The sequence below is a fragment of the Carcharhinus amblyrhynchos genome, chromosome 26 (assembly GCF_965287045.1).
Source record: "Carcharhinus amblyrhynchos chromosome 26, sCarAmb.v2.hapA, whole genome shotgun sequence".
Lineage (NCBI taxonomy): Eukaryota > Metazoa > Chordata > Chondrichthyes > Carcharhiniformes > Carcharhinidae > Carcharhinus > Carcharhinus amblyrhynchos.
In genome coordinates this window covers 17,506,207-17,524,727 of record NC_137349.1, presented here as the reverse complement: position 1 = coordinate 17,524,727, position 18,521 = coordinate 17,506,207, and the positions used below count along the sequence as shown (strand labels likewise).

The window sequence follows — 18,521 nt, the reverse complement described above, 5'->3', positions numbered from 1 at the left end:
CAGAACCAGTGGTCAGAATCTAAGGATATGGGGTAAACCATTAAGGACAGAGCTGAGGAGTAATTTCTTCACCCAGAAGTGCTCAGCCTGTGAAATTTGCTACCCAGAAAGTAGTTGAGGCCAAAATATTGTATGTTTCCAAGAAGAAATTAAATATAGCTCTTGGGGCTAAAGGGATCAAAGGATACAAGGGGAATTGGGGGGGATCAAGTTACTGACCTGGATGATCAACCATAATCATAATGAATGGAGAGTGGGCTTGAAGAACCAAATAACCTACTTCTGTTCCTATTTTCTATGCTTTTATGTTCTAACTTGCAAATTAAAATACGTCCTTAAATATAAAGAAATATAACACAAAATACAATGCAAATTGTTTTAAAAAAATTACACACCTCCCACTCAGTACTATTGACTAAGCTCCATCTAGTGGCAGAAGTTGGTCAGTGCCAGGACTACCTGATTTAACGTCTGTCACTCCATGGATATCAGGATTTCAATGCAGCTCAGAATGGAAGTCAGAAGCCACAAGATGAGCCGCTGAAGATCAGACCCAGAGGAATGAGGTAGTGAGATAAGAACCTCCAAGGGTGTCAGCAAAGCCAGCGACTGGCAAGGATGGCAGCAGAAGGAGGAGGAATTGAGGATGAGGGCGGAAGCTCTGCTGCAAAGGTCATGAGAGCAGGCAGGCCACAGATGTGGAAGTCTGTGGCAAATGACGTTAAAGTGAAACTGATAGAATTTAAATATCCATTTAATGTTTTCTCAGAGTTACAAAACCAATGTGCAAAGTGGACTGGGCGAATCAAATTCATTCCTTGCTGGCTCAAAAATCCAATTGAATCCAATTCATGGTCCCCACAAGAGAAACCAAGGAGGTCCAAGCTGACAAGATAAATAACTGCAGCCCCTCTTAGGCTTGATCTTAGCCAAAAGGCCGGGTTCAAATTCAAATGTCGACACTACTTTATTAACAACATTAAAATGAAACAATGATAAATGAGTTGACGTTAAGTGGGGACCTACTGAACATGCACTTTCCAATCGGTGTTACTGGGCAGTGATCAACAGAAGAAACTTGGAATGCTTTCCCTCTCCCTAGCCCAAAGTTAATTTCAGTGCTATACCACAGCTAACTGGCTTGTGTGATTCTATATCACACCGTGCAACAAATTTGCCCATAAGACATGTAAATTCTTTCAAAGTTACCTCTGCCACATACTCAGGGCCACCAAACAAGTCAATCAGTTCATCCAGTGTATTCAGAGGTAGTTCTTTTCCTAGTAGTTCAACTTCTGCCAGCAGCTCCTCTTTCATTTTCTCTACTAAATCTAGTGTTGCTGCAAGTGAGAAAATAATTCAAGTCAATCAAAATGATTCAAGATCACTAAATGCTTCTGTTCACAGGCACCTACACAGTGTTTAAAACTCATTTGCATTATTCAGTTCAAAAGTTTAAAGTGTTATTTACTGGTGTCACAAGCAGGCTTACATTAACACTGCAATGAAGTTATTGTGAAAATCCCCTAGTTGCAACACTCCGGCACCTAGTCGGATACACTGAGGGAGAATTTAACATGGCCAATGCACCTAACCAGCATGTCTTTCGAACTGTGGGAGGAAATCGGAACACCAGGAGGAAACCCGTGCAGACATGGGGAGAACGTGCAGACTCTGCAGACAGTGACCCAAGTCAGGAATCAAACCTGGGTTTCTGGCGCTGAGACAGCAGTGCTAACCACTCTGCCACTGCGCCACTCCAAATGGCAGCATTCAGAAAACTGCCTTATATTTAATAGGACTTAGAAGTATAGTCATCTTTGAGAAAATAATCAGGATTCTCTTTCTCCTAAAAATGAACACTGTATAATTAAATGAGGAAAGAAAAATGGGGCAATTGTATCTTACATATGCTAATGAATGGTCCTAAAACATATAGGGCCAATTCTAGAAATTTGTCTGTCTCAATCAGAGGAAGACTGACTCTGTTCCATTCAGGATTACTTGATCAATGTGCATCTTTAAAGAGGCCACAGGAGGATTCCAGCTATGCTTTCTCAAAGATTTAATTTGCATAGCCAGAACAGCAGAAATACTCCTCCCTGCTCCTTTGCACCACAGTGGGCAGCTGCTGGTGTGCACTCAATACTGACCCTGCACTACTTCACCTCTGCTGTGACCTATCTTAGGTCCACTGTCACAGAATGACAGGGTCAAAGCTGGAGAGTTTCAAAAAGACAAGTGCCAGGCTCAGCCTAATTATTATGATGCAGTCTGAGGATAAATTGCAGGTGGTCCCTGGGCCAGCTTCATTTCCTGCGTGCAGTGCAAGTGCAATTTAGCCTAAGCCACAGAACAAATAAATTACCCTGGCAAACAAGTTCAAAGATTCTAATCTGTATCGCAAGTGGAAAGCAATCAAATTCCACGAGAATCTTCCTAATGAAATTTCAATCCAGTATTCAATGCTCAGACTGAAAAAAAACCTGTTATTTGAGCCAGCTGGCATTGTTTGTGATCAGCTAATGCAATGTGATGTTGAGAATATTAATATTAAATCAGGAAAGGCTTGCACTTTAATAATTAGCACTAAACAGTTAAATTTTACCTTCCTTACAATTAATCTGTCGAGTCTTAAATTTCACATTTTAAAAATTATTTTAGGAGCAAAGAAGTTCAGCCTGTGTAGTGCGCCACACAAGATAAAAAGCCACAGTTTAGCAAGTATCCAAGTGTCTCTTTGCCTTCTCTCGCAGTTTTGGCAGTGCCTTACAAAGATTGGAGCCATTTCTTGCCAAAATAAAGTCTGTGCAAAGTGAGGAGTGCAGCCAGTAGCAGAAACCTTCAGCCTAGGAGTTCCTGGGTCACCAGCCTGGTGGAGCTACTGTGGCCTAGTGCAACAAGGCAGGCCTTGCTTACTGCACTAAATAATAGAAATGAGACCCACTGGGATTCTTGGCTTGGTTTGTGGTCTTGAAACATAAATGTGTTTTAAAACTATTAAACCCTTTGGCAAACAGGATTTTTCTAAAACATTCCTGGCGTTGGCGGTCCCACCATTAAGCTCCGACACACATCGTCGGCTTATGGGCGGTCAGTTTTAAAGTTTATTTATTAGTGTCACAAGTAGGCTTACATTAACACTGCAACGAAGTTACTGTGAAAATCCCCTAGTTGCCACACTCTGGCACCTGTTTGATACACGGAGGGAGAATTTACCATGGTCAATGCACCCTAACCAGCACGACTTTCAGACTGTGGGAGGAAACCGTAGAAAATCCACACAGTAATGGGAAGAATATGCAGACTCCACACAGACAGTGAGTCAACCTGGGAATTGAACCTGGGTCCCTGGTATCGTGAAGCAGCAGTGCTAACCACCGTGTGCCCGGCCAAGATGCACTCCTGGAATATTTAAATTGGGTGATCTCCCCATAACCCCTGAATAGATGCATCAATATGGGCGGCACAGTAGCAGGGTGGTTAGTACTGCTGCTTCACAGCTCCAGGGTCCTAGGTTCGATTCCCTGTTTGGGTCACTGTCTGTGTGGAGTTTGCACATTCTCCTCGTGTCTGCGTGTGTTTCCTCCGGGTACTCCAGTTTCCTCCCACAGTCCAAAGATGTGTGGGTTAGGTTGATTGGCCATGCTAAGAAATTGCCCCTTAGTATCCAGGGATGTGTAGGTTAGAGGGATTAGTGGGTATAATATATAGGGATATGAGTGTAGGGCCTGGTTGGGATTGTGTTCGGTGCAGACTGAATGGGCTGAAGAGCCTCTTTCTGCACTGTAGGGTTCTATGTTCTATGATCTCAACATTCAACACTGAAAATTTGGAACCATCGATCTCTGGTGTCAAAACGTTTGCTGCTTTCTTCAGTACTCTTTGATTATGCTGATCGTTCCAGAACTGCGATCAGTTTTGTTCGAGAAAGAAATTTCGTTTTAGTAAAATTCTGTCAATGAACCTGGATGTGGTTAGATTAAAAGTCATTATCTCTCTAAAATCAGTGGATTCAGTTTGCTCCGTTAGTCATTTTTTTAAAGCTACATTTCTCTTTAGTTCCAGGAACTAGAGGCATTTGAAAATGGAAGATGATAACTTCCCAGTGCTGCTGAACTGTGATAAAATGTTTACTAGTGGCCTGACATGATTCTTCCTTCCTCCAGCCTTGTGAGAAGTCCCCACCCTTAACCTTTCGGCACAACAGAGATGATAAAATCAAGGGTGTAAACCTCAAGACACACTAATGAATTCAAACAACTTCGTGCCACTCAAATAATTCTATTGACTGGTACCTTTTGCCATAGATAGAAAACCATTCAAAGGAGCATCCAAGGCAATGAGATCAGCATCTTCTGTTATCTCCATGGCAGATGCAGGCGATGAATTCAGATCACTGTCAGTATCAAGGTCAGAATCACAGCTACTATCGTCACTACTTTTCACCAAACATACAAATTCTGGAATACTTTTCAAATGTTTCAAGGGACGACCACGTTGCTTTCCTGCGGTAAAAGAATTAAAGGACGAAAAATTGTTTACAAATAGTAATGGTACGCAGAAATTATTTTAAACAGCACAAGAAACAAAATCAAAAGAGGAAAATATATTTAATGGAATGAAAACATCCTCTTTTAAAACTCCTTCGCTGACTTGTTTGCCTCTGTATGTTAAAGTTAAAGTTTATTTATTAGTCACAGGTAGGCTTACATGTGTATGGAATCCCTTCTATTCTACAAAGAACTTTGCAGCAAGGCAAACCTATAAAATCTCGAGCTGAAGACATTGTCTTTATAGCTTAAGGTCTGAATATGGGACAGTTAATACTGATGTGCAAAACTAGGAGTGAACAAGAGATGAGATAAACTGTTCTCTGCAGAAGTTGGAATCTCATTTCAAATCTGCCATTTGCAGTCATGTTTGTATAGTTCCTGCAGCTACTTTAACACAAATAAGCTTGCTACGCTCAGTTTACAGAATTTAAAAGTGATACTACGGGTGTATTACTCAGTTCTATTTGGCAAACATCTACTCAGCTGACAGCAGGAGTACAAAAGAGCATTAAGCACAGAAAACATCAAAATATTTGCTATTGTTTCATTGTACAGTACAATATTCAATTTTCACAAAGAAAAACAAGGGTGTCATCTGTGTACTGTGATCACTGTATTCAAACTTCTAGCTTTCTACCAAATCTTAAGCTGAAAGCTTTGTACTATTACAGAGGATAATCTACACATAATGAGTGCAATCATTCCCTAGCAAAAATTGGTTTGCATTCAAATTCAGGTGGAAATGCAGCTGTGTCTTAAACTGATGTGAAATGGTTGCCCTTCCGTCATCAGGATGCAACCGTGGAGACAGAGGATGAAACTCTAAATCAGCAGAGATAGTGGCACCAGGCCCATTGTTAATCCAGGGAGATGGTGGTTTGGAAATGTGGAAGGGAGAAGAAAGTGAGCTGGTTTGGTTGCTTTAGGCTTGAGAAAACTGATACTAGCATACATGACTCACGCTGTGCTCACTTACAAATTAATTCCAAATAGTGATCTGAAATCAATCGGAGGTACAGGAAATAAGCCTATGGTTGGTTTTAGGCTTAACCTCTGGAGTCACACAGGGCACCCTAGCGAATTTAACATTCATTGCTTTCCCTGCATGGAGTGTGGATGCAACATTCAGTGCCATGACATTCTATTTCTAGCTCCTAATATCAGGCAATAAAAATATGGTATGTGCAAAAAAATCTTTGAAGTGCAACATAATGTCTGATATAAAGGGAGTGGATAAGCAATCACACCTGCAGAAGTTACCACTTTTATTCCAAAGGAACTTAAAAAAGTGGTCATATCGGTGCTACGTAGAAATGAGTAAATACATCTCAACTTATTCAAAGAAAACAGCTGTATTCAACTGATTACATTAAAAAAAAAGGAAGTTTCCGGCATACTGCCTGTGTTTGGTAGTGGATAGTTGCCAGCTAACACTTTTGTATGTTATCCTCATTTTAAAATGCATTTTTGGTCAATAGCAAGTATTTCAGTTCTGAAATTATTTTGAATGCTGCATGCCCCAGATAAGAGGTGCTTGCTTAACTATTTTAAATGGGTTAATGCCTCAGTTAAGTTAGCAAACACATTAAGTGTTCGTGACTTAGTCCCTCATAAGGTATTTTCAGACCCTTAATCCTGCTGCTGTGACTGTTACTGTTGTGAAAATAAATGTCCACTATTTTATACTGCTGCAAAAATAACATATCAGCTTTCCTGCATTCACAGCGAACTCCCACATCCCAATATAGAAATGTGCATCACTAAGTAGACATCAGTACTCTTCCCAATCTTTAAAGAAAACAAGAAAGTTGAGTCATGTCACACTTGCATTATAAGAATCATAGAATCCCTACAGTGCAGAAAAAGGTCATTTGGCCTATTGGGCCAACAACAATCTCATTCAGATGTTATCCCCATAACCCCATATATTTATCCTGCTAATCCCCCTGATACTAAGGGGCAATTTAGCATGGCCAATCAATCCAAGTCGCAAGTTGGACTAAGGCCCCATTGTTTACATTAAAACAAGGTGAGATGATTTATTTTTCCTATACTTTAAGGAGTTAGTGTAATGCTTACTGTTCATGAATATTTATTAATCTTTTGTAACATTAATACAGCATTGGGGTATTTGTGCTCACATTTCCAAAACTGCTGTAAAGATCAAACGGAATTAATATACAGTCTGTGTGAGAATGGCCTTTTCTTAATTGTTAAACACGGATTTCTCATTTTCTAAATTGACCACTCATTTGTACATTGTTAGTGCACCCTCCGAAATCTAAGACTGCAGAAATTTCACAGAGCAAAGTTAGCCACTCTAGAAATGCATTCAGCAAAACGTTTAATCCCCATTTAACACTCATTGCTAAGTGGCAACAGTGATTTTGTCTCGAGACCAGTCAGGTCTGCACAATTCATGTTGGTGAGTCTTATTGATAATGTCACTCTGTTAGTTCTGTTTTAATAAATATGAAGTCCTGCTGTGCATTTTCTCAAGCAATCAGAATCACAGAGGACAGAAGGAAGCCATTTGGCCCATTGTGCCTGCTTTGGCTCTTTGGTAGAGCTATTTGATTGCTCCCACTTTCCTGCTCCTTCCCCATGAACATTATATATTTTATCCCGTCATCTATTTACCCAATTCCCTTTGGAAAGCTACTGTGAATGGGTTTCCACCAGGCAGTGCATTTCAGAACGAAACTCCCTGTGCATACAAGTTGTTGTCATGTTGCCCTGGCTCTTTTGCCGCTCACTTTATATCATATTTGTGTCCTCTGGCTACTGATCCTTCGCGTGCATTTATTCTGTCAAAACACTGATTTTGAACGCGTCTTTTAAGTTTCCTCTTAACATTCTAAAGTTCCACACATTCTACACATTTGTTTTTAATTTTATCACCATTTAAAATTGTGATCACGCTGTATGTATAACGTTACCATTTTAAAAATTAAAATTCTGAAATTCCTCGGGATGCTATTCTGCTCTTGCAAATCAATAGTTGCCCTAGCTATAGTTGGAAGAGTCTGTCCCAAATCCTGCAGGCAGGGTTGTTTGTACGGCCAAGCTGAGTTGCTGGCACCTGCAAAGGGGCATTAGCTGTGCCAGCCTCCGTTTAAGATCAGCAACCTAGGCCCAACAAAACAAAGAACATCTTGTTTCTGTAGTCTTCACCATTTTGCCTCCAGAAAAGGTGACTGATTTACCATGTTCAAGTAAATGTTTGGGGCTTCAGAAGACTTTCTGTTGGTGCGAACTCTGCTGACAGCATTCAAAGGCAAGGGCTGGAATCCTCCAGCTGTTCATCCCCTGCTGCTGCTGCTGCCAGATGGGACAGAGAATTTGGCACTCAGCTAGATCTCTGCTCACTTCAGCGGGACAGGAGAATCCCAGTGATATGAATGGCCAGAGAATGCTGCCGCAGGGTTTAGAACATAGAACATTACAGCACAGTACAGGCCCTTCGGCCCTCGATGTTGCGCCGACCAGTGGAACGAATCTGATGACCCTCTAACCTAAGCTATTCCAATATTATCCATATGCCTATCCAATGACCATTTGAATGCCCTTAAAGTTGGCGAGTTCACAACTGCTGCAGGCAGGGCATTCCACGTCCTTACTACCCTCTGAGTAAAGAACCTACCTCTGACATCTGTCCTATACTTATCGCCCCTCAATTCAAAGCTATGTCCCTTCGTGTTAGCCATCACCATCCGAGGAAAAAGGCTCTCACTGTCCACCCTAACTAATCCTCTGATCATCTTGTATGCCTCAATTAGGTGACCTCTTAACCTTCTTCTCTCTAATGAAAACAACCTCAAGTCCCTCAGCCTTTCCTCATAAGACCTTCCCACCATACCAGGCGACATCCTGGTAAACCAAATCTGTGTTCGGGAAGAATGAGAATTCCAATGACACAACGCCTTGACGTAGGAATTGTGAACTGAAGACCTAGCCATTTACCCAGCTGGAACATATAAATGGTCAGAACAAACCAAGCAGAATCCTGACATAATAAGGTTCTGCACCAAATTCGCCCTTCTCGCCTCCAAAGGTGGCAATCAGATTTTACACCCTCTCCAGCCTTTATAACTTAGAGGCCAAATTCCCTGTTCATGTTTTACAGAAAAATAGGTTGCCATTGAATATATAATAAGCAATGAACCAAAGAAACATCACAAGGTTGCTTAAATCAGTACTTTTACTTCTTGAAATGTAATCTGTATCATATCATCTTACGTTTCCTCTTTGTCCCTGTTCCTTTTTCTTTCTTTTTCTTTGTTGAAGGAAAGTGTTTCTGAATTAGTGACTTAAAGACACCTCTGCAAGAGAAGTTCAAAATTTAAGTAATACTCCTCTGTAAAGTTAATTTACTACATTTTATTATGAAAACATTTACCCTGTCATGTTATGAAATGCAGAAGTTATTACGGTGAAAAATGTAAATTATCTAAAATAAAATTTAAATATTCTCCCTCATGTTCCTTTTAAGTTCCTTAGTCAAGCAGGTACAAGCTACGCAGTGCACTGATACATAATCTGTTAATATCAGTCACCTGAGCTGCATTAACGGATCCATGTAGCCATCCAGCATGGAATGCTGAAATTCACTCCTGAGGTCATTTGAGCACTGACCAACCACATAGTGCAAACTTGCAACTGTGTCACAGGGTTAGGTCAAGAACCTAATTTCTGTCATAGAATTCTTTCAACGTAAAGGAACTTCGGGAAAATCAGGAGACTGTGGGAGATGGGGTGTTGAGGCTGGTCTGGACATGTTTGAGGGGCCAGCGATGGGGCTGTAGAGGAGGTTGAATGGCCAGCAATGGGGTGTTGCTGTGCCGGCCAGCAATCGGGTACTGGAGGGGGAATCGCACGGCCAGCGATGCAGGATCACAGGGCTGGCCAGTGACCGGGAGGCCGGCAGTGAGGGGCTACTGTGCACGTGATCTTGGCGCCGACAGACCGGCGCATGTGTGCAGTGACCTGCTCAGTGCTACGCTTGGGTGGGATTGTGGTTGGTACAGACTCAATGGGCTGAATGCCCTCCTTCTGTACTGTAGGGATTCTATGTTGTCTGTCTCTCCAGTGGGAATAGGCCCAACCCCCTGATTTTGCGTGAGATTCACGCTAGTGCACTTTGCACTGCATAGTGTGGGAGATTCATTTTGAAATTCCCTCTTCAAAGAGCAGTGGGATTTACGTGAATTCGACAATTAAGAATTTTTTGGTAGAATGGCCCCAGTGAAGTTTGACTCTTGGAAGTGATACTATTTAATATGCTCAACTGCAGCAAATAAATTATACTGGCTGTGCAGTCCACATGCAATAGCTACTTCTGCAACTTGAGCATCACATCAAGTGCACGTGCAGACACTTCCACTTACTGTACAATATGCTGTTGACACATTAGCCCATGAGTGTTTGAGTGTGAGGGGAAAGCCAGGTATCAATATGTGTTGTAAATATAACTTGCAACACACATTTTACTCATACCTACCAGCAGGCAGGTTGCTAATCCAGGGAGTCAGACTTGCAATGATAGGTCTTGCAAACCACCCAGGTGAGAATAGAAACTTAGGTGTGAAATTTCTACAGGGATTCTTCTGATCACCTGCAATAACTTTGGTGGAAGATTTTCAGAAAACACAAAGAAAACTTTATAAGACCCTTGTCAGACCCCACTTGGAGTACTGTGTGCAGTTCTGGTCGCCTCGCTACAAGGAAGATGTGGAAGCTATTGAGAGGGTGCAGAGGAGATTTACAAGGATGCTGCCTGGATTGGGTGGCATGCCTTATGAGGATAGGTTGAGGGAGCTAGGTCTTTTCTCCCTGGAGAGACGAAGGATGAGAGATGACCTGATAGAGGCTTATAAGATGTTGAGAGCTATCGATAGGGTGGATTCTCACAGGCTATTTCCCAGGGCTGAAATGGTTGCTACGAGAGGACACAGGTTTAAAATGCTGGGGAGTAGGTACAGAGGAGATGTCAGGGGTAAGTTTTTCACTCAGGGGGTGGTGGGCGAGTGGAATCGGCTGCCGTCGGTGGTGATGGAGGCGAACTCGTTGGGGTCTTTTAAGAGACTTCTGGATGTGTACATGGGATTTAATGGGATGGAGGGTTATAGATAGGCCTGGTAGGTAGGGATATGATCAGCACAACTTGTGGGCCGAAGGGCCTGTTTGTGCCGTAGTGTTCTATGTTCTAAAAGATGCGCACATCATTTCACCAGGATTTTAGTCAATATCACTTTCTCGTCTGTATTATCTTTTAGTAGGTGGAAAATCAACTTTTAAGGATTTTAAAATTTTATTTCCAATTTATTTATGCTGCTCTGAAGAGTCCGATTCACAATTTGATACAATTCCTTAGGCACCATTACATATCCAGTATCATATTGAGACAACCATTTCTCACAGATGAACCTAAAAAGTCATGCTGGAAAAATATCTGACACCCTCCCTGACTTGATGAAACCCTCCCTTCCCAAAGCACCCAGACTTACCAAGTTCCAATGGATACTGGGCCTCATTCCTCCTCTTAACAGATCCAGCCACAGCCATTAATGCACTCTGGATGCTACCAGAACTTAGGGAGCTGCTGGCCAACCGGATTAGCCAGCAGTTCCAGAGGGCAGGACTTTCTCCCCTCACTCAGCCCTTGATAAGCTCTCCCATAGTGCATTGTAGTTGCTGGGCTGGATGGTGTGGAGTGGCTAGGCCTCTTGTTAACTTTGCTTCTGGAGCAGGGGAGAGGAGAGGAGGCGAGTGTCACCCATGCTCCCGGATTATTCAGCCCTTAGTGTTTAACTTTACATTGTCGCAGCTACTTGCAATCATTAAATTCTCAGTTCTCTGATTTTGAAGTATTAACACAAAGGTCACATCTATTTATATTCATGTAAATGTAAAGGTTTGAAGCAATTTGTGTAAATAGCAATGCAAAGGTCAGACGTATTTACATGTTAATATACGTAATTGCATATTACAGAAGAAAATCGTCATGGCTAAATTTAGGACTTGAATCTAAAGTTTTAATATTAAGTGGATTTTATAACAAGATTTACCTATTTAGAAAACAACAGGAAAGGGTTTGGTCCTTTTTCAAATTCTCTGGCAAGAAGTCAACAGAAAACAACACACTAAAGAATGCTGTTTCTTAAAAAAAACTTTTATATTTTTTGTAAAAGCAACAAAATACATCAATTATATTCCAAGATACCAGTGCTCATTAGAAGTAGCATCACTGGGGTAAAAATGGTACAGAGTCCTTTCCTGATGAGCCAAAGAACTGTGATGAAGATGGGGCATGCAGACAATTATGTAACTTCAGCAGGAGATCACTTAAGCAGCCAGAAACTATTCCAGAAACTAGTTACACCAGGCCCTGGCTATACGTCCGAGTTTCCTCAATGCTCTTGTGGGCCATGGGGCATCCACACACCCTTTTTAGGCAATCAGTGTTTGGCGCTGCAAGAGAGGGGTGAAGAGGTATTTGTGGGTTGGGACTGTAACCCTGCTTCATGGATATAATTCAGGATTTAATGTGCAGTCATTTCTAGTATACCTGGCAGAGAGAGGATTTCACCATGGGATTCGGGCCCAGGCCCATAAAAAAGTGATTTTTTTTGCAACTAGCTTTGTAGATGGGGCCAATCCTTTAATAAGTACGTATAGCTCTAAAAATGTTAAATGCTTTTGAGGTATAAATATGTTATAATGAAAACATAATAATCTTTTACGGTTTTAGCTTCTGGAAACTGTTTCCAAGATGCAACTGCAACAATAAGTCGGACTTAAGCCATTGATTTTAACTATTCAACAATCATTAAAATGGCATAAGATCATTACTTACACGGCAGCAGATACAAATTGATTAAGGTGGCCATCATTCTCATCAAGTACTTCTCGTGTCCGAGCCTCACCCGTCGATTGCAGTCCAATAACAATGCACTGGAATTAAGTAAGTGGATGGTCATTCTCTTTTCACTTTTAAAGGCACATATCTACAGTCAATACCATGGTTAAGTGGACTGAGTATTCCAATTTCATACATTCATTTCTTATTACTGTTCTTTTAATGGTCAAGGAAGATACCATGAAGTCAAAGGATTTGACGAGAGAATTAAATAATGAAAGGAGTAATGGAAATCTGGAGCTCACTCCCCTAGCAGGCTGTGGACGCAATGTCAATCTGAATTCTGTGTTTGATTTTTATTTATTAGGACAGGGTTTCAAGGGATGCGGACCAAAGGCAGGTAAATTGAAATGAGGTATAGATCTAATTAAATGGAAGGATAGGTTTGAGGGACTAAATCACCTTTTCCTACGTTCCTATATGAAGCATAGAAATGAATGAAATTGAGGGTGACATGGTGACACAGCGGCTAGAACTGCTGCTTCACAGTGCCAGAGATCTGGGTTCGATTCCCGGCTTGGGTCATGTTTGTGTGGAGTCTGCACGTTCTCTCCACGTCTGCATGGGTTTCCTCTGGGTGCTCCTGCTTCCTCTTACAGTCCAAAACTGTGCAGGTTAGGCGGATTGGCCATGCTAAATTGCTCCTTGGTGTCTCAGGATTTGTGGGTTGGGGGAATCAGTGGGATAAATATGTGGGGTTACAGGGATAGGGCCTGGGTAGGATGCTCTATCGATGAATTGATGTAGACTTGATGGGTCAAATGGCCTTCTTCTGCACTGTAGGAATTCTATGATACAGTTCTGTGATATGACTAGCAGCAATCATACTTGATATCCCTCCATATTATGCTTCCAGTGAATATTGATAGTATTCAATACAAAAAAATGAGATTATATGGAAAACTGGTGATAAAAATACTGTTTACAAAATACAGCTATTGAAAGTGATACTATCTAAATTTTTGGTATGGAAATGACATTGATTTGCAATCTTGGTTAAAACCGCACAATTACAGTACCATAAACCCACTGGTATCAGTGAAATTTTATGTACAGATAACATGCATACACGTGTTCACAAACAAATTGATTTGAATTGAATTGATTTAAAGGCATCATAATATGGCCCAGAACTTTACATTATGATGATAATATTGATTATTTGCAACCTATCCAAAGTTGCTGCTTTGCAAATAAAGATGGCAAAAGGACAGAAAACAAATCTGTGGAAATTTATGTTGGCCACCGAGATAGGGCTAACGTTAGAGAGATTCCAACTATGTACCAAAAATGAATGTCAAACACTGATAATATCTCCTTTATATGTGTCATAATTCTACCTGGTCATCTGGTTGCAGACCTAGAAATATGCTATTTCCTTTACACAAGATGAAAGATGCCTTCCACACAATTTGAAAGCAGAAAGTGACTCCTTACCTTGCCTTTTTGCAGTTCATATTTGCCTATTTCTACTAAACGTCTAACTTTGGCAGCAATGCACAGATACTTGAAGAAGCGTTGATGCGCAGACCAAAACTGCCCCCAAAGAGACTTCCTGGACTCCAAACCAATCAAGTCTGCTGCTTTTTGGAAAACATCCATTGCTTTAGCCCACTGGAAAAGAAACCCCTTTTCAGACATATCAAAGTAAACTAAACATAAAAATTCTGACAAATTCCAATAGATTTAGCAACTCAGAAACATCGTCAGGCAGAAGCAGTAACGTGAATTTATTTTCTGCCATATCTAACAAGTAAATTGAATGCTTGCACTTATCATCTTTAAGAGATCAGTTCTGCTTGTTCATAAAAACTTAAAATTCGAGAACAACTATAAATTTTGTTTAATCCATGCTTTCTTAAAGTAAATAAATTATACTTGTTTAAGTGAACAATTAAAACATTCAGAATTGTCCCACAGCTTAAAAATTTCTGGGAAAATACTTGTGTATTTGGTTTGATTGGTTTGATAGGTTGGATTGAGCTTCTTCTTTTATTGAGGAGGATGAGATAAACTTGTTATAAATAAATGTTGTGTTGCACAGTCACATTAAAACAGGAATTGCTTATTTAGTATTTCCCCTTTTTGTATTAAAATTTCTTGACTGCTTACCTATAATTTCTTTTATTTGAGGATGCCAACCATTGCATGCTATAGCTTGAATTAGACTTCAGTGGAATTCTTCGCGATTTAAAGAAATTCCTGACTTCATTTTAGGTAATACAAATACAAGGCTTGAGTTTTCTCACCGGTAATAAATGCAAACAGATGCAGACTGGGTGGGGAGTTGAGGCAAATTGGTGGGGACTTTCCAGTAAAAGTGAAGTTGAACATATAACCCTGCCTGAATAAGTCCAGTTATACTGTCACACTCGTAACAAAGTGTCACCATATTGGATATTTCAGTCATTTGTGCTTTGGCTACAGTGGAGACATGGAATGTCTGTACATCTCCAGCGTTTGGCATTGCTATGGGCCAAAGGGCGGAGTGGTGTTAAATTTAATTCAGCAGTTTATTTTGTGCAATCAATTTTCAGTAATGCATACTTTTAAAAATGGTTTTGCATCTTCTATCAGGAGCACAAACCAACCTTCACCGCAGAAAAGCGCTGTAGCAATTGGGTCCTTACTTGAGGCAGGCACCCAAAGCTGTAAAAGATGGTAACAACAGATCCTACCCAACAAGTCAGTGACCCCGAGCCCAGAAAGGACTGGGGTTAGGAGTTCATAGAATCTCTATACTACAGAAGAGGCCATTCAGCCCATTGAATCTGCACTGACTCTCTGAAAGAGCATTTTATCCAGGCCCTCTGCATGGTCCTATCCCTGTAACCCCACACGTTTCCCATGACCAATCCACCTAACCTGCACATCTTTTGGCTCTCGGAAAAAACCGGGGCACCCAGATTTGCATGCAGATTTGGGGAGAATGTACAAACTTTGCACAAACACCCAAGGCTAGAATTGAACCCGGGTCCCTGGCGCCGTGGGGCAGCAGTACTAACCACTGTGCCACCATGCTGCCCAGTTCATAGGAAAGGCTGTCAAAGTTCCTGCCTGTTGAAAATAAAGGATATTTTGTATACGGAACAGGCCCCATTTCAGTTTAGAATTGAAGCCTATTATCTGTCCCCTTCCTTAGAATGCAGGCAGTAGTGTAGCGGCTGAAATTAAATAATTAACTGAACACAGCATGGAAGAATCAATCATTAGCTGCAAGGGTTCAGTGGAAAGAGATCCTATTGATGATAAAAACTGAACCATAACTGTAGTCAGCTCTGAAATATCAAGTAGATTATTTTGCAGCCAATATTCATAAGAACATAAGAAATAGGAGCAGGAGTAGGCCATCTAGCCCTTCGAGCTTGCCCTGCCATTCAGTAAGATCATGGCTGATCTGCAGTTCCACTTTCCCTCTCTCTCCATAACCCTTAATTCCCTTGTCTATCAGAAATCTATCTACCCGTGACTTAAATATATTCAACGGGGTAGCCTCCACCACTTCAATGAGCAGAGAAGTCCAGAGATTCATCACCCTTTGAGTGAAGAAGTTCCTCCTCAACTCTGTTCTAAACTGCACCCCCCCTTATTTTGAGGCTGTACCCTCTAGTTCTGTTTTCCTTTCCAAGTGGAAAGAACCTCTCTGCCTCTACCCTATCTAGCCGCTTCATTATCTTGTAAGTCTCTAGAAGATCTCCCCTCAGCCTTCTAAATTCGACTTTAATCAATGCTTTAATTGGCAATCAGAACCACAACAGCTACATGCGTTGTTTAATCCATTTCTGGAGAAAGAGAAGATTGATTAAGTAAAGGAAAGGAAGACTGAGCTTGAAGATTCTAACTGTTATTATATGTTCTAGTTACACCAGAGTAATTTTCACCTTCACTGTGCGGGCAGGAAACTACTGGAATGGAACCTGCAAAAACATAACTTGAAGAGGAGTGAGTTTCATAACAAGCGATCCATTCCACCAGTTTACCACCCAAACAGTGATGATGAAAATGATCCCTATAGTGGTTTAGATTTTGGTGAACACAGGGTATTTCGATAAAATACGAAAACACACTTTAATGACAAAATGTTTTGAGGAGTTTAATTTTCAAATTCAAAATTAGTGGAATATTGGTGAAATAAGTGGAACTCCTTACCAGCACAGCTGCTTTGTTGTATACAAGTTGGAAACTGTGATCAAGAGGTATTTCTTCTATTCTGAATGTCACTCCAGCAAAGCTTAGTTGCCTAGCAATATACATGCCACTAACTTTCATATCCATAGCAACAATTTCCATTGCACCCACACCCCTAAAATAAGAAAGGAAACAAATAAGATGTTAGTTAAAAATCACTGTCATTTTGTATCAAAGTACTTTATTTGGTACCCATAATACAACATTACAACAATAATTACACTTCAAAAAGTACTTCATTAGCTGTGAAACGCTTCCAGATGTCTGGTGGTCATGAAAACCTTAAGTAAGTGAAAGTCTTGCTTGAATGGTAAATAGTATTGGTAATATGAAAGATTGGCAATGACATTAAAATACTACATAGCACTTCTTAAGCTCATTCAAGTACGGAACTACTCTTGTTCTACTTCCAAAAAAAAAAGCAACCTTTTGTTTGATAAGGTGCCTCACAAAAGGTTGCTTCAGAAGGTTAGGGTGCATGGAGTTGGGGGTAAGGTGTTAGTGTGGATAGAGGATTGGTTGTCTAATAGGAGGCAGAGAGTTGGTATCAATGGGTGCTATTCTGATTGGCGGTTGGTGACTAGTGGAGTGCCACAGGGATTGGTGCTGGGGCCTCAGCTATTTACCATTTAAATAGATGATCTGGAGGAGAGGGCCGAGTGTAGGGTGACGAAATTTGCTCATGACACGAAGATGAGTGGAAAAGCAAATTGCGCGGAGGGTGTGGAAAGTCTGCAGAGGGATCTGGATAGGCTGAGTGAGTGGGCGAGGACCTGGCAGATGGAGTACAATGTTAGCAAGTGTGAGGTTATTCACTTTGACAGAAATAATAGGAGGAGGGATTACTACTTAAAGGGTGAAAAGCTGCAGCATGCTACGGTGCAGAGGGACCTGGGGGTCCTTGTGCATGAGTTGCAAAAACCCAGTCTGCAGGTGCAGCAGGTGATCAAGAAGGCGAATGGTATGCTGGCCTTTATAGTGAGAGGGATAGAATATAAAAGCAGGGAGGTCTTGCTGCAACTGTACAGGGCACTGGTGAGGCCGCAGCTGGAGTACTGTGTGCAGTTTTGGTCGCCGCACTTGCGCAAGGATATTTTGGCCTTAGAGGGAGTGCAGAGGAGGTTTGCCAGGCTGATACCAGAGATGAGGGGGTTGGACTATGAAGAGAGACTAAATAGACTGGGTCTGTACTCGTTGGAGTTTAGGAGGATGAGGGGGGTCTTATAGAGACATATAAGATAATGAAAGGAATGGATAGGGTAGAGGTAGAGAGATTCTTCCCACTTAGAAAGGATAGCAGGACTAGGGGGCACAGCCTCAAGATAAGGGGGAGTGCAGTTTAGATCGGAGTTGAGGAGGAACTTCTTCACTCAAAGGGTGGTGAATCTCTGGAATTCTCTGCCCGTTGAAGTGGTGGAGGCTACCTCGCTAAGTATATTTAAGTCACGGGTAGATAGGTTTTTGACAGACAAGGGAATTAAGGGTTATGGGGAGAGAGCGGGAAAGTGGAACTGATCCACTTCAGATCAGCCATGATCTTATTCAATGGCGGGTCAGGCTCGAAGGGCTGGATGGCCTACTCCTGCTCCTATTTCTTATGTTCTTATGGACTGATTATCTTTGGAGAGATGTCAATATTGTCCAGATGTTTAAATTGTTTTTAAATTGCTTTAAGTCTTCAAACAAATTTGGGCCTTTAGTAGTTCCCCCTTCTAGAGATGCAGCATGCAATTCTAGTGTCCACCTCTGCACTGGAGGGAGAGCACCTTCATTTGAAACAGGGCTAGCATTAGCACAAAGTGGCAGACAGAACTCCTGACCTTGCATACTTCTACAGCTTTGTTGTGGAAATTTTAGGC

General features: G+C 41.3%; 1 protein-coding gene across 1 annotated transcript in view; it reads right to left on the bottom strand.

Annotated features, from left to right (window-relative positions):
• The window catches only part of LOC145358475 (protein strawberry notch homolog 2-like), a 146,442-nt gene that overhangs the window by 28,013 nt on the left and 99,908 nt on the right, over positions 1-18,521 (bottom strand). The window contains exons 14-19 of the mRNA XM_080212557.1: positions 16,624-16,777; positions 13,912-14,088; positions 12,412-12,509; positions 8,796-8,878; positions 4,299-4,508; positions 1,210-1,340 (exon numbers count right to left, since the gene is read on the bottom strand). Of these exons, the coding sequence (XP_080068683.1) occupies positions 1,210-1,340; positions 4,299-4,508; positions 8,796-8,878; positions 12,412-12,509; positions 13,912-14,088; positions 16,624-16,777 (853 nt within the window). The remainder of the gene's footprint in view (positions 1-1,209; positions 1,341-4,298; positions 4,509-8,795; positions 8,879-12,411; positions 12,510-13,911; positions 14,089-16,623; positions 16,778-18,521) is intronic.